At 40.1% G+C, this 24,123-nt stretch overlaps 1 protein-coding gene across 2 annotated transcripts in view; it reads left to right on the forward strand.

Annotated features, from left to right (window-relative positions):
• nos1 (nitric oxide synthase 1 (neuronal)) overlaps positions 1–24,123 on the forward strand; it is a 48,802-nt gene that overhangs the window by 24,001 nt on the left and 678 nt on the right. The window contains exons 8-28 of one of the 2 annotated variants that reach the window (XM_084728369.1): positions 1,815–1,956; positions 2,052–2,191; positions 3,582–3,756; positions 4,787–4,888; positions 5,284–5,478; positions 6,350–6,435; positions 7,521–7,665; positions 8,593–8,697; positions 8,783–8,841; positions 8,952–9,068; positions 11,368–11,542; positions 11,907–12,045; positions 12,972–13,050; positions 13,257–13,450; positions 14,906–15,075; positions 16,824–17,034; positions 17,964–18,051; positions 18,957–19,078; positions 19,376–19,524; positions 20,471–20,665; positions 21,414–21,532. In XM_084728369.1, the coding sequence (XP_084584495.1) occupies positions 1,815–1,956; positions 2,052–2,191; positions 3,582–3,756; positions 4,787–4,888; positions 5,284–5,478; positions 6,350–6,435; positions 7,521–7,665; positions 8,593–8,697; positions 8,783–8,841; positions 8,952–9,068; positions 11,368–11,542; positions 11,907–12,045; positions 12,972–13,050; positions 13,257–13,450; positions 14,906–15,075; positions 16,824–17,034; positions 17,964–18,051; positions 18,957–19,078; positions 19,376–19,524; positions 20,471–20,665; positions 21,414–21,532 (2,907 nt within the window). Of the gene's footprint in view, positions 1–1,814; positions 1,957–2,051; positions 2,192–3,581; positions 3,757–4,786; positions 4,889–5,283; positions 5,479–6,349; positions 6,436–7,520; positions 7,666–8,592; positions 8,698–8,782; positions 8,842–8,951; positions 9,069–11,367; positions 11,543–11,906; positions 12,046–12,971; positions 13,051–13,256; positions 13,451–14,905; positions 15,076–16,823; positions 17,035–17,963; positions 18,052–18,956; positions 19,079–19,375; positions 19,525–20,470; positions 20,666–21,413; positions 21,537–24,123 lie in introns of those variants that run through there. The other variant, XM_084728370.1, reaches the window with a different exon arrangement.

Below are 24,123 nucleotides of genomic sequence, written 5' to 3' on the forward strand. Positions count from 1 at the left end.
GTGTCATTCAGTCAATAATGTAATTTTACTGGAAAGGTGACATTGTTTGAGATGTCTTTGTTATGACAACTTGACATTAATCAAGGCAATCATGTCTCTGTGACAAGTTGAAAATATATCACTTTTTTAATGAAGTTTTGAAAGCATTTGGGCATATATTAATACTTAATTACAACTTTATGAAGTCCAAAATGTATCACTGTAGTGAGATAAATATTCATGACACACTTAATGATGGTCATAATGGTTTCATGACAGCCAGTATTAAAACCAGCCACATATGACAGTTTAATAAGCTGTTAAGCTGTCATGACAAAGACATCGACAGGTTATGTTGTCTTAGTCAGTGTCACATTGTCATAACAAAGACATCTCAAATTATACTTTGAATTAAAAATGACATAATTGACTGAATGACACTTAATGACACTTGACTCATGAACATTCATAAAGACTTGTTGTGCTACCAGTGATCAGTGATTTATAAGCACCCAGTGGGTTCTCGTTTTTAAACAAGCCATTAAATCTGCAATTATAAATTTTAATGAATCATAAATTGGATTTTGGTCCAGATTGTCTGAAATATAATGTTTAAATTCTCAAAGTCTAAAAGATGACGCAGCTGGAGACTCCTAGCACAACTGGCCCAGATTCACTCCAGCTGCTCTCTCTCCTCAGCGACTTACAACCGGCTTAGCGGCATTAACACTTTTACCCGGTCATGGCTTTAAAACACCACTGGGATGTAGAACAGACCAAAGGTAGCTAAGCTCTGGCCCTGCTATGAGTCCTTTGACATAACATAATTAAAAATGCCTTTGAGCACAGATTACATGCACAATGCCAACCATCTGTTAGCAGTCTTGTCAATTAATGTACTTAAATGCTCATATACACCATTTAATGCTTTGTTGCACAGCCTCTTACTTTGTTAGTATGTGCAGAGACCAGCATGCTATTGATCTAAGATATTGCTGTAGCACAAGGAATGTGATTATTTTATTATCTCCCCCAGGCATAAGCCAAGGAGAGATAATGCAATGAGCAGGTGTGCATGACTAATAGGGCTGGATAGACCGTCCGTGTCCACAGCAAGTCTCATATACCACTGGATCAATCAGCCTAATATTTATTTTTGCACATTTATGACTGTACTCTCAAGGACCTCTCATGCTTGATGTTATTCATCATTTCATCATCACTGCTGACACCTCACTGCTCTTAAAAACGCAAAGAACAGCACGCACATCCAAAAGCGATGAGTACTGGGAGCTGGACAAAAAAAAAAACAGATACAATAGTACAAAATAAAGTCTGCACACCAGAAACTGCTCCTTATAGAGGTTTATATATTTATATATATTTATATATTTATATAGTAACACCACATGTGACGTTTTGGGCCCCAGCTCTTCATCAGACAAGTGCCTGATGAAGGGCTGTTCTTAACCAGCTGGTAGGGGCCGCAAGTCATCAACAACTGCTAGAATAAAAACATGAAACATGCAGGCTCTGAACTATGAATAAGCAAATTTTGTGAGTTTCTCCAAAAATCAAGATTTCTATGGTTACTATATTGTTGTGAAGCTGCCAGGTTTCTTGTAATGTCCTAAATAAATTTTAAAAAAGTTCTAAATAAATAAAAACATTAACAATGTTTCCTTATTAAGTTCATACACACATGCAATGTCTTAGTTCTAAACATTTTTTTAAATTATTGGTAAAGCTATGAATAATATCATCTACAAATGTACAAATATCCATACACATTATTAACTTTTCTTATCCTTTTCTGTTTGTTTGTTTTGTCGCAGGTCAGCCATCACCATATTTCCTCAGAGGACAGATGGCAAACATGACTTTCGGGTGTGGAACAGTCAGCTGATTCGTTACGCAGGCTACAAACAGCCTGATGGGCAGATCATCGGAGACCCTGCCAATGTTGAATTTACTGAGGTACACACGAGGAACTGTATTTTCAAAGTCAGAGAGGTAAAGCTGCAAAAATTCACCTCTGAAGAAACACCCTATTTGTTGCTTTTGGTCACCAGATCTGCATGCAGCTGGGATGGAAAGCTCCGAAGGGCCGTTTTGATGTCCTGCCTCTCCTGCTGCAAGCCAACGGAAATGACCCTGAGCTGTTTGAGATCCCTGAAGACCTCATCCTGGAGGTGCCGATCACACACCCAAAGTGAGTTCTACCTTCCCTCCTGAGCATGCATAAAATATGCAGAATGTAGAAAAACATGAACGGGGGGGGGGCTGCACAAAAAGACACACACCCACTCACACATCTCTTAACAACACTTCTTAAACAATGGGGTACATTTATGCCAAGAAGTCTGATTGGGTTATTGTCACATTCCAACTGTGCTGAATATTTCCAGAAAGCACAGCTAGCCGTACTTTATCTGTTGCTATGCCAGCTTTGTGGTAACCATGGGGCTTGTTAGTGAGGTTTCAAGCCTCCTCCTGTTTTTTTTATTCTTATGTTTTTACTTTACTTTCAAAGAAAACTTTTCTTATGTTGGTGGCGACTCTACAAAAGCCATAATACCCTTGAGATCTGAGCATTAAGCTGCTGTATCTGAACCCACAGTAAAGAATTGGGTATTATCACCACACTCTAAGAAACAGGGGCTCCAAAAGGGTTCTCCCTGAAGGGCTGAGGTTCTACCCAGAACCTAGTGAACCCTTTTTTTTCAAAGTAGGGGTTCTTTGTACCTGTAATATGGTATGGGTTCTAGGTATAAACCGTTGGAATATTAAACGATTCTTGATAGAACCCCCTGCATAGATTCTAGATAAAACCCTTGAAATATAAAGGGTTTTTAGTAGAATCTCCTCCGTAGGTTCTAGATAAAAAGCCTTGGAATACAAAGAGGTTTTTGGTAGAATCCCCTGTGTGGGTTCTGGGTAAAAACCACTGGAATGTTAAAGGGTCCTCTATAGAACCCCCTGGTGAGTTCTATGTAAAACCATTGAAATATTAAATGGTTCAAAGGGGAACCTTTCACAAAAAGTTCTACCAAGAAAGGTTCTTCTATGGGAACAAGCCAAAGAACCCTTCAATAGTTCTAGTTAACACCTTTATTCCTACAAGTGCACAATAGTTTTCAGATACAGATGCAGACAGAGCTATCACCACATCGTTTCACGCTACACAGAGCATTTCAGAATCCCCTGACACACTGATCTCCCTGCCAGACTCCCCCAGAATTGGCATCTCTTGCTCCGTACTCTGCATCAGCTGGCCCTCAGCTCTGGCAGCAGCTTGGCACAGGCCGCGACCACCAACAGCGTCTCATCATTACATGAGATTAGACCCAGCTCTGCAAATAATACACTGAAAGCAATGTTATCAATCCCCTCAGAGGGTGCAGGGAGTGAGTGCTGGGAGGTAGACTGAGGTGCTGCCTGCTCTGTCCGGCACTGAAAAAGCTGCAAAAGTGGTTTCTTTGTGATAATGTTGATTTTGGCTGCAAACCTTTTTAATGGGATAAATGTCTGTGCTGAAAAGGACAGCTACAAATTATTACAGCTGCAGTTCCCACCAGTCATTTCCTCGTTTCTCTGGCCAGGTACGAGTGGTTCAAGGACCTTGACCTGAAGTGGTATGGCCTCCCGGCGGTCTCCAACATGCTTCTTGAGATTGGTGGCCTGGAGTTCACTGGCTGCCCCTTCAGTGGCTGGTACATGGGCACAGAGATCGGTGTGAGGGACTTCTGCGACAGCTCACGCTACAACATTCTGGAGGTAGTGCATTGTGCCAAAACACAGAGTCACGCTCCGTTGGAAGAATCAGAGGCACAGATTGACTGAAGCCATGTGCAGAGAGGAGCATGTGTTGTGTCACCAAATGACCCAATCAGAATACTATTCTTCTTCTAATTATGCCTCGTTGTGCTTTGTCACAAACTCTCTTGACATAAATTATACAGTGTTCATTTCAATATTATGCCAAAATACATATTTATCTATTTATGCAACTATATTCTATATGTTTACATAAAGAGGAAAATGGAATTATGAGCTATTCAGCAGCAGGAAATGCCTGAATCTCTTTAAATTCTTAGAGAACTTTTGATATTCTTTTTGACATGAAATATAATTAGGGCAATCAGACTGTCTGCTATCTATGCATGTGTCCCATTCAGACAATTAAAAGAGAGGGTTTCCTATTCTAAAATCTTAAGACCAGAGTGGTCTAATTGTGAAGAGCACTTCAGGGCCCGTGCATCCCAGCTTTGGCGGATTTGCCTTCACTGGAAGTGTGCTTGAAGTTGTTGGTGAAGACAGCTATTTGTGCACTGTTCTTTGGAAACTTATTCCCAGCCCCGAAGAGGCACAAAAAGTATATATCTTAAACAATATGTAGAAACTTTTCTACTGTCGTTTATTAGGCCTGTTCAATGAAACAATGGTGATATGTATCAGCAGTAGAGATTAATTAATTGTAATAAAAAAACTGTCCGACAAAATGATCAGTAGTTTTACTTGAATGCATTAAATGCAAACTTCCATGAAAACACATAACAAATATGCCCTTGATAACAACAGAACAGAAACAGTGACGATTTCATCTTTTTCATCATTTTGCTCTATTCAAAAATAATTTCCTGACAACTTTTGTCGTGATGGCAATAATGTTAACTCATCTTTAATCTTTTCAGTTTTCATTTGTTGTTTTCATTCATTTAAAATCAGATTAACAGGACTCCTCTGTTGGCTTTATTTTCCAGCCGCTCATGTTTTTTACCTTAAATTTTCCTTCTGTATTGTGTAGGAGGTCGCTAACAGGATGGCCTTAGACACCAGGAAGACCTCCTCCCTTTGGAAAGATCAGGCACTGGTGGAGATAAACATTGCTGTTCTCCACAGCTTCCAGGTAGGTACATCTTTATGTGTTATTCATTTAATGGAGTACTTAACTAAAAAAAAGGGATGGCTTTAAAACACTTGTAGCGTGTTACTTCTGTGGATGGCAGCATTACATTGAGAAAGAAATCAAAACATTCATATCAACAGTAATATTTTCTCAGAAATATGAAATATTTTTTTCTCTAGTGCAGTTTGCTCTTCCTGTTTGTCACTCATCAAATGTTAGGAGGTGTAGGTGACTATGATTTTTAATGTCATTAAAAAATATATCACATTTGTTTGTGAAATGACCCCAACTTTGATCTAGAAAACTGCATTTTGCAACTCTCATGCTGCAACTACTACTGAAGCATCAGAAAAAATACATAAATGAGTTCATTGTTTATGTCCCCTATTTTTTAGTCATGCAAAGTGACCATAGTAGACCACCACTCAGCCACAGAGTCCTTCATGAAGCACATGGAGAATGAGTACCGGGTGCGAGGCGGCTGTCCTGGAGACTGGGTGTGGATTGTGCCTCCGATGTCAGGAAGTATCACACCGGTTTTCCACCAAGAAATGCTCAACTACCGCCTCACCCCTTCCTTTGAGTACCAGGTGAGCCGGGAAAGAAATGCATACATGTGATGTTTGGCAGAGGGCACCACCACAATCATAGACATGGCTGGCTGCTAAACAGTACTAAGGAAGTCATTAAGGTTAAATGCCCGAACTACAAGTAGAACAGGCACGTTAGACCTTAAGCCTTTGGGCACGGTCATATAAAAAGCCCCATCTCCTATATTGAAGCCAGAACCCCAGACTGAAAGAAACATAAAACAATATGATGCAGTTGAACCAGAACTCTCGAAATCTCAAAGACACAACATGATTTTGTGTCTATTTGTAGCTATTTGTGATTGATTTGTGTTGCTTTGACGTTGTTTTGTGTCTGTTTGAAGATGCTTGTGTCTCTTTGTATTCTTGTTGCCTTTTCGTGGTCATTTTGCTGTTCTCTGGTCTCTTTGTCGTCATTTGTTTTCTCCTTGTTGTTGTTTTGTTTCTCTTTGTAGTTGCTTTGTTTTTCTTTATCATATTGTGGCTCTTTGTGGTCGTTTTGTTTCTCTTTGCCATTTTGTGTCTCCTTGTGGATGATTTGTTTCTCTTTGTTGTCATTTTGTGTCTCTTAGTTGTCGCTCTGTTTGTCTTTGTGGCCATTTTGTGGCTCTCTGTAGTCACTTTGTGTCTATTTTTGGTTGCTTTGTGTTCATTTTGTGTCTCTGCTGCTGGACCCCATGTGTCCATTCAGCAATCCATCCTTGACGTTAAAGGAAAGTGTGTGCAGCACATTGTGAATTGTAGCTTCTTTATTCTTCTTCACTCCTAAAATACACTGAATATAACAGATGATATCTCAGTATCTTGGAATGGATTTTAACTTAAACAAAGACAACCTCTGAACTCTAATTTCTTTTCCCATATGCAAAAGCCTGATCCCTGGAACACCCACGTGTGGAAAGGAGTCAATGGGACGCCCACAAAGAAAAGAGCCATCGGATTCAAGAAGCTTGCCAAGTGAGTGTGCAGTCATGCAGAAATATTAGAAGAAAACCAGACTTGGTTTTCTTAAATTAGTGATTTGTTCTCTGCTGTTTCTTCTTCCTTCATTTAGAGACCTAAGGTTTAATCAGAGCCCTAAATGCCAAAATACACTGTAGGATGTGTGTATGATAATCTAGGGTAAAAACTAGTAATCACGTTCCTGACAGAAGTTAGACACATGGGAAGGAAGCCTGAGTACTCAGCGGTGAAACTCATCCAATCAACCCCTCAGGGAGTAATCAAAGCTTTGTCAGTGTGTTGTTGGTGTATGCATGCACTCGTGCACGCATATGTTCTGTTATTAATATAATTGCCTCGAGGATATGACAAGCCAGGTAATCACAATTGTCATCCATCCACTACCTTGACATAATGTGTGCTGCCTGCTCAAACGAACCACGGTAACCTCAATAACTAATGTTTTATCTAATGTATCGACGCAAGGGAGTCTTCTGGTCATAGCAGAGGAGTAAAGGGATAGTTCAGGTTATTTGATGTGGGGTTGTATGAGGTACTTATCAAACGTCAGTATGCTCCAAATTTATAGGAAGAAATTTACCTCACACAACATGGTGGTTGCTGTCTTGATCTGTTAGCTTGTTTGTGTTGTAGTGTGATTTTGGTGTTTTAAAGGGATAGTTCAGATTTACCAAAGTCACACAATAACACAAATAAACTTATGGGTCAAGGCTGCAATACATCAGCAACTACTGTGTTCTGCAAGGTAAAATTGTTTATTTTGCTTATAGAATTTGGTTCGTTCGGAGACAGCAATACTTCACTTCCTTTTTTCAGGTGGACCTTATTTAACTGGCTAAAATCCATTTTGTTGCTGTCCCTGTCCCCAGCAGTACATTTTTTAAATCTTTGCCTGTCCAAACTGGGTTCATGCTGACCTGCAACTACTATAGCTAATACACTGGCTTTCCTCATACAACCCCACATCAAATTATCCCTTGAAAAATTGCAAACTGTTTCACTGTTCCTTGATTGAATGTTTTGATTCCTTTGTCTTTTTCTGCATCTCATTCTCTTTGCCTTTCCCTTCGCCTCTGCAGGGCTGTGAAGTTTTCCGCCAAGCTCATGGGCCAGGCCATGGCCAAGAGGGTGAAAGCCACCATACTGTTCGCCACAGAGACGGGCAAGTCGCAAGATTATGCCAAAACTCTCTGTGAAATCTTCAAGCACGCTTTTGACGCAAAGGTACGCTTCTTGCTCCCACCTTGCATCATCTTATCCCAAAGTTGAACACAAGCTTGTGTGTCATTGTGCGGACGTCTAATTGAAAAAGGAGGAATTCAAAGAAATCATTCCCATACCTTCATTCCCTTCCCCACCCTCATCTCTCACTCTCTGGCTGATGAAGGCAAGCAGATGCCAGCTGAGTGCAGGCGACAAGAGGGCAGAAGAAAAAAGTGTGTCTTTTGTCACATTTTCTTCTTCTCTCATGCAGCAAAGTGCCGCAGGTCGGAGGCAAGATTTAACCACTGAAGCGTTGAGCAGTGCAGTAGTTTAAGACAAGATCCTGGAGCACCCCTGGCTGTGCAAATCTGTTAAGAAAAAGACAGAGAAGAAGAAGGGAGAGAGAAAATGCTAAACATGCTGCTCTCAATCATACAGTCTGTGCTTTTCCTCCAGGTCATGTCTTATTTTCCCTTCCTGTTTTGCCAGTGTGATCAATCATACAAGAAGAGATTCGTGCATGCAAGTGTGTGTGAGGACATGTGTGTCACTGAGAGTGGGTGTCTGTAGATGGATTGCAGGGCAGATGTGAATGCCCGGGGCAAGTCTTCCTTGGTGTGGGGCTAAAGCTTGTTTTCTCTTCACGCCTTTGGTTGTGTGTGTGTGAAATGCAAGTGCGTTCCGTGGCAGAAAAACACCATCATGTGGAGTGGTGTGCATCATGGATGCTCGCTGTGCGGCAGCAGCATATTATCATCTCGTTAGAGGCGAGGACAGAGTGGTCATTACAACCTCCTCCTCTGCCAACGGCTGTGTGTTCAGCCTTAATTTACACGCTCAGCTCATCCGTTGTGTGGAGTGTGTGTCTAGGAGACAAGAGCGAGACAAAGACTGCACCATGTGAGTGTAGGCTCGGCATGATGGGCTTTTTTTTTGTGACACTTGCAGGTCACATCAATGGATGAATATGATGTGGTGGACCTGGAGCACGAGACGCTGGTGTTAGTGGTGACCAGCACATTCGGCAATGGTGATCCGCCTGAGAATGGAGAGGTATGCTGGTTATATAACGATTCCAGTTAAGTAAACACAGGACATATGCACAGATGACTAACAGCCCTTTTTTTGGTTACTGTAGAAATTTGGAGCTGCCTTAATGGAGATGCGCCACCCAACGTCCAACACAGAAGACAGAAAGTGAGTCTAGTCTCTCAAACTGCTATGTATTTTTGTGCATGTCAGTTCCTGTCTTTTTCTTTCGTTATACATCTATATCTCTTATCCCTCTGCTTTCACCTCCTGTCCAGGAGCTACAAAGTCCGTTTCAACAGCGTGTCCTCCTATTCTGACACTCGCAAGTCCTCTAGCGACGAGCCAGAAGCCAGGATTAACTTTGAGAGCACTGGACCGCTTGCCAACGTCAGGTAAACAGAATCAAGCCATGTCAAAAGTAATCATAAAATAAGGACGGTTGATGGCACTCTTTGAAAGAATGCTGTTCCCCACAAAGAGTGATGTCATGCAGGTTGACAGATGTCTAGATGTCAAAATGGAGATGGTCATATTCAACTTAGATTCATTGTAGTCTTTGAGCTGCTGCTGAAACATTGGTTACGTCTAAAAACATGAAATACATTATATTCACCTTTACCAGATACAAGATCAGTTTATTTATTATTATACAACAGAGCTGTGTAGCAAGATTTAGAGGTAGTTCCCTCTTTGATACTCATATTAAGTATATACAGTAGATTGGTTGAAGAGATAAAAACAAAAACAAGCTAATTTACATAAAGGAGTTGGGGGTATGAAAGGAGTCTCTCAGCCTGAGGGGAGAAGCTGCTCTTCAGTCTGGTGAGAGGCAGGGGATACTTCTGTATCACCTGCTTGATGCAGCAGGATGAACAGGCTGTGACTGGAGTAGTTATTGTCTCTTATTATCCTCTGGGCTCTGCGCAGGCACCCTCTCTCCCCGATAAACAGTCCCTTGGTAGATGGGTACCAATGATGTTATGGGTGGTTTTAATTACCCACTGCAGAGCGCTCCTGTCCTGGGCTGCGCACATCCCATGCCGGTTTGTGATGTTTCCAGTCAGGAGAAAACTTGACCGGGGACTTTTGCCCCCTTAAAATTCCTGAAGAAACACAGCTGTTTCTGAGCCTTCTTTACCAGGGTGGAGATGTGTGACGTCCATGACAGCTTCTCGATGATGTTGATTCCCAGGGACATAAAACTGCTCACCTGCTCCACCTCAGTTCCACTGATGTATGCAGGGTTTGTTTGCAAACTCACTTCAGTATTGACGTATTGGAAAATGAACAACATTGATCAATTGTATGCAGAGGGACAGTACCGAAAACAGCACTTTAGTATTTATATTCAAATGTAACTCATTCTGGCTTGTGGATTACTTTTTTGTGCTAACTAGAAACTAAAACGTATTTGTATGTTTCTTGCATTGTTACATTTTTGGCATAGCAAAGGGGGGAAAAAAAGTTTGCACTGATTAAGTCTGCTAGATATAAATGAGATTGTTTTGAAAAAACTGAGCCACAGCTTTGCCTTGAATTTGGAAACAGTTATCGACAAAACACTTGGCAGCACAAGCCATATTTCAACAGTTTTGTACGTGGGTAACAAAGTAAGTAAAGTCAATCTGTAGGTTTGTCTAACTAGTGCAAAAAGCAACAAAGAGAAGTAAAGAAACAATGTTAGAAGTAAATTGAACAACAAGAATTCACTGGTTAGCAAGTACAAGACATAAAGATCATAAACATCAGGCATAACCAAAGAATCTCTCCATATTTTTTGTTTGTTTTGCTGTTCTTTTGCTGTTCTATGTTGTGTGTCTTTGTGGACATTTTGTCTATCTTTGTTGTTGTTGTTGTGTCCCTTAGTTGTAATTTTGTTTATCTTTGTTGTCCCCTGTCTGATTGTGATTGAACGATAACTAACATCACTGAATCACAAGTACAAGATACAAGAACCGCAAACCTCTTAGGCTTTCCTGATGTTTTACACATCTGAAATACAAAAGTTAAATTGTTCGTTCTTGTGTAACAGTTTTTTGTTGTCAGTTTCAGTCCTTTTTAGTCTTTCAGTGTCTCTGTGTTGTAATGTGGCATCTCTTTGTAGTCATTTTGTTTCTCTTTGTTTTCATTTTGAGTCTCTTTGTGGTCATTTGTGTCTGTTTGTGATTGAACGTTTCCTACTAGGTTTTTCTAATGTTTTATACAAACATAATTATCTGAAATACAAACGTTAAAACTGTTTGTTCTTTTATCGTGCTAAACTACAGAATTTCTCCACATTTACATTTTATTTGGTAAATTGCATTTTCGCTCACATTCAGTACACATGACAGTGGACTCCATTGCTTGACAAATCTTATGTCAGTGGACAGTTTGCTGACCTGTTAAGGGAGAGGAGACCATAAAAACATTTTGCTCAAACTTGAACCTGATGTGGGCTGACTACTTCACAGCGAGGCAGCGGGAGGATGACTTGTCCGCTCTCAGAGAAGTGATCTATTTCATGTTTACATCGTTCTAAAACCAGACAGGACAAGCTTTCACGAATACGTCAGCTGTTTTGGTGTTTTTCGAGAGAGAAGAAAGGCCAAGTTTCTAACGTGGGCTCCTATGTTTGTGTTTTGCTTTTCTAACACTACCTGCCTCTCCATCTCCGTCTCTTTCTTCATATGTGTGTGTGTCTCTGTTTAGGTTCTCAGTGTTTGGCCTTGGCTCCAGGGCCTACCCACACTTCTGCGCCTTTGCCCACGCTGTGGACACGCTGTTTGAGGAGCTGGGGGGGGAGCGCATCCTACGCATGGGAGAAGGAGATGAGCTGTGTGGCCAGGAGGAGTCATTCAGAACCTGGGCCAAGAAGGTTTTTAAGGTCAGTTTCCTGGACCCTTTGGGCTCAGTTCAGTTGAATTTGTCAATCATAACTGTGTGGTGTTCTTGGAGAAGGCACTCCAGGCAAACAGTTTTTGGCTTTAGTTCATGATTGGCAAGTTGGTTGGCTCTGATATTCATATGGTCCCCATCAATAAGTCTGAATCCTCTCACGCCTTTAAAAACAAGCCAAGGTAACATTTTGAAGGTGTTTGTCCATTTGTAGCCTTGAGCCGCTGAAGAAAGTCACTACTTAGAGTGCAAGAGATTGTTTTCCAAATCCTTTATTATTCCGGTGTAGGTGTGAAGGGAAGCTCTGAATAATGGTCATGTTCCTCCTTGTGACTCTGTTGTTTCATGTCAAGGCTGCCTGTGATGTGTTCTGTGTCGGCGATGATGTAAACATCGAGAAGGCCAACGACTCCTTGATCAGCAACGACCGCAGCTGGAAGAAGAGCAAATTCCGCTTGACGTACACGGCCGAGGCCCCGGCCCTCACAGAAGGTAAATACTGATCCAGTGGGACGTGAGTGATGAACTGTTGACAGCATCTTGATATTAAGGAGGCAATAAGTGCTAATAAGCGCTGAAGCGTAAAATGACCATAATATATCTGCGGAGGGGCGGTAATGTTATTGATTAGGGCCAGTGACTCATCCATTACATCGCCTGGAGCTGAAATTTGTGGTCTTGTTGTGGGAGAAAGAAATGATAATGCAAACTGATCACAAGATCTTTCTACCAAAGAGGTCTTGATTGCTAGTGTCCAAAATATAGGACCAGGTGTGAAATAGACAGGTGGCTCTGTTGCCTAATTTGCATGAATTAAATTGGTAAATTATAGCATTTTAAATGAGATAAAGATTGTGAACTAGGCCTGATGCTGGACAGCATCCAAGATTAGTAAACAATAGATGTGTCTCCATCTCATTGTCAAGCAAATTTCAAAGTGACCTTTTGGAATGTTAAATAAAAGAAAAAAGGGTAAATGCAAATCAGGCATTTCCATCAGCTGGTTTGGAACAAATAAACTAAGCTATTCAAAACGTAGTTTCATCAGAAGTTGGTAGTACAGGCTACATTCATAAACAGAACAGAATAGCTACAGGTCATGAACAGGAAACAAATCAAAAACAAGTTGTTCGCCAACTGCTAATGCACCTCGAAGAAGAAGAAACAAAACTAATTGCGGAAACATCTCCCTGACAGCAGAAACAGCTGGTCAGTCATATAAGTTAAATGTTCACCAAGTGTTTCCATCTCCCATTGAGTGCGGACAAAATAACACAAACCCCTGTAAGAAATTGAATAAACACAAAAGCACAAGTATTGAACCTTAATGAAAGCAGATCATGTCTATATATAAACACTTTATTTTAGGCCTGTATAAAGTCTCATGTGTGAGTATTTTTGTTTTTGTCTGCCAACAGCATTATACAGTATTCACAAGAAGAAGGTTTATGGAGCAAAGATGCTGGAATCTCAGAACTTACAAACTTCCAAATCCAAGTACGTATGACCTGACACATGAAAACACTTCAGCAGGAAAGATGAGTCACATCTTTGTCTGTTTCGGTAAACTTGTGAGATGTATTGATCTTCTGCACTGTTCTTTTGCCCAGCCTCTTCATTCTGTCGACTGTGCTGTGTGAACTAAATGAAACAGACTGAAAATGGTGCGACATTGTTCCCTAAATCTCTGATCTCTTTTGCAGTCGCTCCACCATATTTGTGCGGCTCCACACAAACAACCATGACAGCCTGAGTTACCAGCCCGGCGACCATCTGGGCATCTTCCCTGGCAACCACGAGGACCTGGTGACGGCTCTCATAGATAAACTGGAGGATGCTCCGCCTGTCAATCAAATTGTCAAAGTGGAGTTCCTGGAGGAGAGGAACACTGCCCTGGGTGGGTGATGCTATTAGCAACGTCACGGTACTTTACGAATACAGTAGGCGTGCAGTCAGGAGGGTCGCCGTTTGAGATCTGGGCAGGATGTCAAAATCAAAAGATGAATAAGAAACAGTCTCTCAGTCACACTTTAGTGAGGTGTCCATGCCCAGAAATCTCTCAGTGAAGCTGCTTATTGGCAAACAGTTGTGGTGACACTGGGTGACTTACGTGTGATTTTCACTGTGACTATGAAGCAAGGTGTTCTTAAACACAGTGTACGAGCTTCATCAAACTTTACCCTGACAAAGAAAACCATTCTTAGTATTGGCTTATTCAACTTCTTACCTCCTCTTGTAAAATGTGTTCACTTGTCATACAAAACAAGATCATCTGCATGGATAGTTTGTGTCGAGACTGGGGCCAAGACTGTGTGATAACAATAATTGTGTTTTCACTTATTAACACAATTGCCAGTGATTTTAATTCATTTTTATTATCATTGTTATTATTATTATTATTATTAAGTATCTAACCAGTGTATTGACTAAGGCATTGTGGAGGGGTTCTGCATCACCCTGTCTGCATTTATTTCGCCCACTCACTGTACATTATCCTTTTTATTACATGGTTCATTGCTAAAAAACATGAGAGAAAGAAATGTAACATAAAATATTGATTTAGAAATGTAAAAAAATATATTATTGTATTGCTTCTATGATCAGAACTGCATCTGTAGCAATGGTCTGTTATTCATGGTGTGATCTGCTATTCAGGAATAACAGAACAGACTTGATAAATGCAATAATAAACACTTACAAATGCCTTAACCTGCTTACAACTAAATTATACTGTGTTATAGTGTAATCTAAACCATTTATTATGTGATTATATACTGCTTAAAGGTCTAGTGAGTGACATTTATTGGCAGAATATGGCAGACATTCATCTGAAAATGAGAATCCCTGTGTTTGCATTGCTTTAGAATTAGATATTTATAGCTACAGAGGCAAGGTTCCTCTTTTACAGAGGCCACCATGTTGCATGGCGTATTTCTACAGTAGCCAGGAACGTACAAACCAAACACTGGCCATGGTTTCTCCTTTATGTTTCGTGGGGAGGGGAAGGGTGAGGCAAAATGTTGGCAAGCTCACTGCTAGATGTCACTAAATCCTACACATTGATCCTTCAACATCTAAAGAGATTTCCTGATTAAATGAAATTTAAGTTTTATGTGCCCTCTGTAGATACAAATGGCTCATTCTAAGGTAACAAAACACAGAACAAGACAAAAAGATAAAAAGAAGCTAAAATGCTTCATAGAGCTCAGGGGAACTGCAGAATTGAGTGATAATTATGTGTGGGTTCATTCCCATAAGCGTTCCCTTTTATTTTACACGTTAATCATTTGATCCACTGTTGATATAAAACATGAATGAATGCAGCTCTGACTCTGACTGTCTTTTTGCGCAGGTGTAATCAGTAACTGGACAAATGAGACTCGTATCCCTCCCTGCACCATCTACCAGGCCTTCCAGTACTTCCTGGACATCACCACCCCACCGAGTCCTGTGCTGCTGCAGCAGTTTGCTGCTCTGGCAACCAATGACAAGCAGAAAAAGAAACTAGAGATCCTCAGTAAGGTAAATTCACTTAGTCTTCAGCGTTACCATTAACACTGACCTTTAGAATTATTGAGCTGCTGCTGCTGCACTGAGCTTCGTTAGCTTGGTTCGTGACCAGACATGAGGGATTTGCGATGTATGTGCGTAGGCTATATCCAAAAATATGTTCCCTCTTTTTTACATTTCAGAGCCAAATGTATGCAGACATTTTTTCACTTTTTATTAGAACACTCTTGTAAGCGCAGTTCTATAAAAAGTCACTGTGTGTTTAAGGCTCAATAAGCACCACATTCACCATGTTTGCTATCAAAATATGGGAGGTAGTTTTCTGTGTCTGAAAGCTGATTTGATGCACTTTGCACCGATGGAAATACGTACAGTAGGAGTGAGCTGGCGCCAAATTAAAGCCGCTGATCGTTCTAACCTAGAGCCGTCCCCCCTTGCAGTGCCTCCCACAATTCACTCTCCATTTTTGTCAATGTGTGGAAAAGGCTGGCTGAGGCCAAGCGGTGACTCATGTGCTCATACATCGAATCACTGTCACTAAAGCAAGAGGAAAAGATGGAAGGCTTCTGAATTCAGAAAAGGAAACGGTACAGTAGAATCAGCACTGCAGGTCAGTTTTATTTTCGTACCCGCTAAGCTCATTTCAGGACTAAAGCAGGGTTTCTCAGACTTTTCTAATTCTCCTTTTTATGTTTCTCGTAATAAGCAAAAGAGAACAGTCGAGCTGTCATGCTTCGTTGTTGTGTTCTGTGTTCAAAAGCATGAAAGAAGGAATTGGGTGAAGAAAAAATAACTCCAAGAGACCAACTAGTCCCACAATCCCATCTGTCTGTCAAGGCTGAAAAATCCAGGCCCAAAATTTTTGCTAATTGTACATAGAGTACAGTGCTTCACACAGCGCTTCAGGCTCAGAATGGAGACCACACCAGGCATCTTAATGGGCGCTGTGTCGCTCATTAGCAGCTTGAGAACAAAGCAAAAGATGGGAATGTATCAAAGTTTTTCAGCCTGGTGGTAGTGCTCTAAATTCATCACATCCAAATGTCAGTGATGACACACAAACACAGTCGGGCAGTGGATGGTGAACGGCTCTGCTTGTGGCTGCCTCCTGCTCTCCAGTCAGAACTGTTTACAGATCTAAAAGAGGAACCCGACTTCTGTTTTTTCCTGTTATTGTGGCAGTTTTATTTTTGTTTCTCAGTTAGGACAGAAGCATTTCAACAACTTAAAAAAGCAGAAGTACTTAAATATAGTAAATATAAATAAACACTATAAAATAACCATCATTAATAAATGATAGATTTAAAGATAATTAACTTTATTTCTTAGTTATTATACTGATAATAAACATTCAAATAATGTTTAGATATGCTTAATAACCATTTATTAAGCAACTGTAAAATTTTATCATCAGTTGCAACTTAATAAATGTATACAAATAACATTTATATATGCTTTAGAAACCACTATTTAGAAAGTATTATGTTTTACAGTTGCACTACGCAGTATTTAGTTATTTCATATCATATATATACAGCTAATGTAACAAACTATAGCATTACTTATAATTAGACATAATTAGGTTCATTAAATAATAATAAGGAAAATAGTAATAAACATAATTAATTATTATTTAATTGATTGTTAAAATTAAAAAAAGTTTAATTAACTATCAGTTTTAATGTATTAATAAAGGTCATTATAAAGTGTTACCAAATATCCACCTGTATCCCACCTCCTCTTTCTCTTTGACACCTCAGGGCTTGCAGGAGTACGAGGAGTGGAAGTGGTACAACAATCCAACACTGGTGGAGGTGCTAGAAGAGTTCCCGTCTATCCAGATGCCCTCCACCCTACTGCTCACCCAGCTGCCCCTGCTGCAGCCTCGCTACTACTCCATCAGCTCCTCTCCAGACCTGTACCCAGGAGAGATCCACCTCACCGTCGCTGTGGTCTCTTACCGTGCCAGAGGTAAGCACCTACCACTCGTTTGGCGCTCTTTTTCAGTTTAGCTCGCTGAGGATTTTCAAGCTGTGAAGGTGTAGCTGGAGGTGCTGTGGTCTCTTCCTCTGACTGGAAGGATCGTCTTCAGGGCTTCCATTAGGCTTTTGAGACTCTGCAGTTGGTATCTTTTTCTTGGCATTTCCTAAAGACAATTTCTTGATATTTCAGTATAAATGTGAAACAAAAAACGCAATCATAACGTGTGATGTTTTTTTTTTTTAGTAAATGCATTTAGCAGTAAGTTCTTGCTCAGAAAAAGTACATATATATTTTGCTTCAGATAAAAGGCAGTGCGCTGTAGCGCTTTCAAGGTTGCTGCAAAGACTCAGAAAGTCAAATGACTCAGCCTCTCTGAAAACCCTCCGATGGCTCAAAGAAAATTGATTGCAAGTTATCTTGGAAAGGCAGTCTGCTTCACAGGGCAGCCAGACCATGACTGTAATTAAAAGAAACATACATTCAGAAACACCTCAGGAAGATTGTCTATCTGTAAACAGATCCTATTTAAAGATATGGACTCACCACAAATGAGAGAAAACACTGCAGGTAAACCAGTCTTAACAGGATATAAAATGCTTTAGCTGTTCAGTTTTAGTATTAGTGCATCTGCACCGTTGCAATTAGCTTCTGTTCTCTCAGCCTGTCAAATAGTCAGCAAACAGATTCTATCACTACTATTTTCTCTCATGTGCGTAATGTGTAATTGCACTACTGTGATTGTATAGGTAGTGACTGAATTACTGTAATTTCACTTTAGAGAGAGAGAGACGAATGGCCCTAGCCTTGGAAAACGTGTTAGGGGCACTCTTTTCCTGTTAGTTTGTGCACTTACAGAGAGTGGGAGGCGGACGGGAGAGAAACAGGTAAAGTGCTTGCTTGGTAATCGTCCCTTTCAGATGGAGCGGGACCCATCCACCATGGAGTGTGTTCGTCGTGGCTCAACAGGATAGAGAAGGGGGAGATGGTGCCGTGTTTTGTCCGCAGGTAAATATCACATTGTTTTTCCAAGAAATGTTGTAGAATGTCAGATGAATCAGGATTAAAGGGAAATTAGCTAGATTGCCTTCTGTATGAGAGTTATGCTGCACTCATGTGGTGCCAAAATAATCTGAAAAATTATTTCCTGAATTCATGTGAACGTCCCCTTAAGTTGGAACAGCTCAGAAAGTCGCAAAATTTTGGTATGATAATGAATACATGATAATTCATGTACTCATACATGTTACCAAAACTTTTTATTATTCATGTTGTATTTTGTTTGTTTGTTTGTTTGTTTCATTTAAAAGACAATTACATGGTTGCAACACAAGCACACATACACACAGAAAGTCACAGGGTTTATTTCCATTGGGTACCTTGTTGTAACTAGATGGTGTGTTTTTGTGCTTGTAGAAAAAGTGGAATACACAATTAGTAGCATATACAAGCAACTGAAGTAAAAAAAATGACTTCTCAGTTCAGGAAATGCAACAATCCAAGGAGCACATAAATGCAGCATAAGATGAGAAGAGTGGTGTTAATCTTCTCATCTAACCCAGCGAGCACCAACCGGGATTGAAACGTATTCGGCCCGGACATATAAAAATCTCTCTTCATCATCTGAACCAGCTAAAATGCTGCATTTCAACTGAGAAATTGGGATGTGTGTTTTTTAGTTGCATTCCAAAGTGAGGACAGACTATTATTTCTACATTGTAGAGAATGAAAAATTTATTATTGTATTATAATTGAAAAATGCTCACCGGGAACTCTTGACAAGATATTTTTCAGCTTAACGTTTAGCATACAGACATGAGGGTGATTACCAGCTTTTCTACTAACTGTCAAGCAAGAAAGCAAAGCTGAGACTGATTTTAACTTGAGTAATTTTGTCCTGTGCATTGTTTTAGTGCACCATCATTCCAACTTCCCAGGGACAACCAAGCACCTTGTATCCTGGTGGGTCCAGGGACGGGTATCGCCCCATTCAGAAGCTTCTGGCAACAGAGACTATATGACCTTGAACACAAAGGTTGGTTCTTTTCTCATTCCTGAGAGATGTTTTTGTTCCCACCTCATACAGAAGCTCTGCAGTGGATTTTCACAGCTGAGGAGGCACATGAAACTGCAGACAGAATCTTCAGTTTGATGGCTGATTATAAGAATATCCAGGGCAAGCTGATAAATATGTTCTCCTTGTTAAAAGGCTGTCATATGCACTTCTGAGTGATAATGGAATTTGAAGCAAATCCCTGTCAGAGATTTCAATATCGCACAAAACAGCTGACTGTCATGTGCACGAGGCAGTAACCCCGCCTGTCACCTTTAGGAATCGAGTCGTGCCCCATGATCTTGGTGTTCGGTTGTCGGCAGTCGGAGGTGGACCACATCTATAAGGAGGAGACCATCCAGGCCAAGAACAAAGAAGTATTCAAGGAGCTGTACACAGCTTATTCCAGAGAACCCGGCAAACCAAAGGTACGAGCGCCAAACTGTAAATGAGTCAGCTTGTCACAAATCTCTTTTGACTGCTGTGTGGGTTTGAAAAGAAATCACAGAGTAGGGAAAAGGATGAATAAAAAATGCTGCGGTACACTCACACTACAACTAACATCATGTGTTTCCAGCTGACCATTTTTTACAGTTGTTCTTCAGATTATTTTTTTTGTCTTTTTTTTCTTTTTAACAATGATGCACAGTAACTGAGTTTAAAAAGAGCAGAATATACAGAATAAAGACAAATTTATGTAAAGTGAAATTAAATAGTTTCATTAATATGGAGATGCCTGCTTACCCAAATTAAGAGAAATAAAAAATAATTTTGAATGCTCTCAGGACAATGTTTGTTAGTCAGCCTAGTTAGCCCACTCACCAGCAGACAAGTTCTGATTTCTCCCTCTTTAAGAAAAACTTGCTGACTGATGTAATGGAGCAATATGGCAAAATAACAGAATATTTTAACACAGACAACAGGACAGTAATGAAAGAAAGAAAGAAAAACTGACCTGGGTTGAGTTTATTCCTTAAGTTTCTTGGAGGAACTTGATTACTTTGCCCAATCCATACGTAGTCTTGAAATTTAGAAACAGTATTGGTGAAGCAGTATTGAATCTATATTTGTTTACTGAGGTTTAAAGAGACATTTAAATTTCTTAAGTTTAAGCTATCAGCTATTATATGTTTGGTACAACACAATTTAAAGTTAGGACATGATTAAATTAGGTTTAAAAATCCTTGTTGGTGCAGGGCAGCCATAGAGTATGGAAAAATATAAACAAAATGCTCCATACTCTATTTCATTCAATCTTATTCCTTATCTTTCAGTGATGTCCTGACTCTGCTTTTCACATTGTTTCCTTTCCTACTGTTCTCACACTTGACTTCTTCATGCAAACTCATCATTCCTGCGCCGCCTCTCTGTCAGAAATATGTACAGGATGCACTGCGCGAGCAGCTGTCAGAGACGGTGTACCAGTGCCTGAGAGAGGAGGGAGGACACATCTACGTGTGTGGGGATGTTACAATGGCCGGGGATGTTCTCAAGACCGTCCAGCAAATCATCAAGCAGCAGGGCAACATGAGCCTGGAGGATGCTGGGTTCTTCATCAGCAAACTGCGGGTAAGAGAGAGGGGAAACGGTGCACGATGTTCAACATTAAACCATGCTGAGCAACATGGAGTTATGGTGGTAGTGTGAAGTGCTCTCCACCATTGCAGAGGTCCCCTTGAGCAATACAATCGACCTCCAGTTGAACAGGCAAGGTTACGCAGGGCAGCTTCTTCACATGAATGTTTGTAACTGAGTGGTGAACATGGAGCTGCTGAAAAACAAACGGCATGTTGAGTCAGTATCTCCTGAAAGTAAAGGTTAAAAAACACCTCCACCGGCTTATTTTCATCTGCAAACTCAGAGGTCAAAGGCTAAAAAAATACTGACATGTGTCACATGTACTTGTGTAGAATACAAATGGACTTGAGTTTTGTTTTTTAGTTGTTCTGTTTAGTGAATCTATAAACTGCAACGACTGCAGACATCTAAACACAGTCAGTTTACCTCTGTCCATCTATATGTTTATATAAAATTAGTCTTTTAGTTTTGGAAACCACCAAAAATATTCTATGTCAAAAATTGCTGCGTAAACTCATTGAAGTGAAAGTGAATAATGGTTAATAATGTAGTATTTTCAACTGCAATCATATCATTTTCAAGCACCCAAGTATGAAAGAGCAGGTCCAGGTCCACAGCTTGCCGCTTGCCCTTTTTTTAAATACAGTTGTTTTGGGTTTCTAAAACTCAAAGATTCAAGTTTATCTGCAGCAGAAAACTGGGCAAAACTTCTCTACTTTCACCATCCCACCATATCCAGGATGAGAACCGCTACCATGAGGACATCTTTGGTGTCACCCTACGCACCTATGAGGTCACCAACCGGCTTCGTTCAGAATCCATCGCCTACATTGAGGAGAGCAAAAAGGACTCAGATGAGTAAGTGGCTTGTATCTTTGATATCCAGCATTTCCTGATCTAACTTCAGATTGGTCTTATATATAAAAAAAACATACAATGCTTTTTACAAAGAAAGTCTGTACTGGAAGGAAAAGGGTTTAAGGGTTTATTCTATTGCCAGTATTCATGTGCTCAGTAAATTTCATGGCAATATTCAGAGCAGATTATGAGATATATTGCATGCAGTTAACACTTTGGCTTTTATATGGCACAACAGACAACCATAACAAATTTTATAGTAACCTACCTTGTAGATTTTGACATCTCTTGCCTACAAATTGACATTTTGGATGGTGGTGTTGAAGGAAGGGTCAGGGACAGAAACAGTAGGATTCATCGTCTAGGAGTCATGGATATCTGCATCAAATTCTGTGGAAGTTCTTCCATTACATGATTTTTATAGGATGGTGTTGCAGGACAGAAGGCAATACAGACACAACAATGAGATTTTAAGGAACAATTTGCAATTTAATATAAATACAATCAAACAAAAACTTGTGAAGATTCATAAGGAGCGATGAAAAGAGGAGAGCCAAAGCTCAGAAACTACGTTCAAATCAGAGAAGGTTTCTGCATAGAACCGTGAATAACATTTCATTTAAATAAAGGGCAGAGGTCCCAGTGTGCCCACTTAAGAACTGGTACCCCAACACTGGCAGCTTAGGTAGATATAACAGCAGATATATTCTTTGTGACCTTGGTGTTGTTGAGAATGAATTTCATTTTCTGTTTCACTGCCCCATGTACAATGACTTAAGGAGCCGTCTGCTTAAAAAAAAAAAAAAAAAATCCAGCCAAAAAAAAAAAACCTGATTTGGTCTTAGCAAGATCTACTGAAAATGTGCGGCAATTTTGTGGAATTGTACATTATGATTTGTCTTGTAACCATTATGGCTGTTGTTGCTGTTTATTGTCTTGTAAGCTCAGCTGGGGGTCATATGATGCAGAAAAGTTAAGTAAAATCAATCAAACAATCAATCAGAAAAAAAAAATCAAATGGTAGGAATCATCTTCTTGGAACCATTAGAAGAAAAAACTCCACCGATTTATCACTGCACTCCGATAACACAGTTAGAGTCGCTTTGAAGAGTTTAACAAAAGCTCAAAATCAACAAAGCAGAACCAGCAGCACAACCAAATACATCAACTTTTTTATTCTATGCATCTTACTTGTCAAAACTTAGTGCCTCATTACCCGCAATTACCCACAATGCAACTGCAATGTAGCCTCAAGCAGAGATGAGGAGCAGACTATAGATGGCTGCTCAGCTCATTTCTTTATAATCTTCACACCGACAGATTTTTTTCATTGTCAAACTTGCAGCCTTCAAACCCGGCCAGCGCCAACTGGTGACGTCACTTCACACTTTTTTGCAGCTCCTTCTGGAGACACAAAAGGCTTTATGCAATTTTTCTTAACACATGCAGCGGTTCTTCCCAGGACCTGTGAACAAACTTTAACGTGTCCTCACTGGAGTTCCCCTTTAATGCCCACAGCAGATATAATGTCAACCTGACCAGCAGGCCATATTGTTTGTCTGTTATTGACTGCTGACAGGCAGGGATCTCTATCTTTTGTTGTAATGGTGCTTTAGGAGGCCGTCCAACTTTTGGCCCAGTGCTCTCATGCGCTTCAGATTTTCTAATATTTGATTATGTGTATTGAAACAGGATTGTCTCAGTAGCAGTACTTGAACATCTCAGCAGTGAATAAAAGAAGCAAACCTTGTTAGCATTCAAATGGCAACCTGACCAGTGGCAGGTGAGATAAAACACACCAAAATACAATAATAAATACGTACAGCCATATATCAAACATAACCGATACAATAGATGAAAAGGTGCAAAGTACCAGTAAAAAAAGATAAAATTATAAACACAAATATAAATATGTAGGCATTTGTAATAAGGAATGAAATTATAAAACCATAAAATCCTACTTTACACTGCATAGAACATTACCAAGGTCAGAAATGAGCAGGTTGTTTGTTGAGTGATGTGATGAATGCTGGAAGGAAAGAAAACTTGAAGTGGTTGGTATTTTCAGTTTGACACCAACCTTTCAAGTAGCTTTAGTTGCGTTTTGCTAATTTGCTCAGCGATGTAACCTGCTGACTCAGTCATGAATCATGATTCTATGTTTTTTTTTTTTTCAAACAGCACATCATTCACCAAATTAAACTAGAAAATAACACATTCATTCTTTTCTCCATTCATACATCATTTTATTCTCTTCATTGCTAGTCTATTTGTCTCTGACTGGATTTTCGGAGGCATGGTAACATCAAGTGTGTACACATAGCACATAAAACCAGGATCGTTCACTTGTCTCGCCTGCAACACTCCTGAACTGTGTGGGATGCTTCAGATCTATGATGTGTTTTCTTATTTATTCATCTTTTTTTTTTTTACCAGAGATCTTTCAAATTTGCCAGCTGGTTAGGTCATATTTTATTTAAGAAAGAAAGAAAACGTTTTGGCACAAGCCATTGGGATTCTTCTAAGCCGGTGAGATTACCAGAGCAGCTCTATCTCGGAGAGACGTTTGTATAAATCCAATCTGCAACCTG

This window comes from Lutjanus erythropterus, chromosome 10 (genome assembly GCF_056507025.1).
Source record: "Lutjanus erythropterus isolate fLutEry1 chromosome 10, fLutEry1.hap2, whole genome shotgun sequence".
NCBI classification, from domain to species: domain Eukaryota; kingdom Metazoa; phylum Chordata; class Actinopteri; order Lutjaniformes; family Lutjanidae; genus Lutjanus; species Lutjanus erythropterus.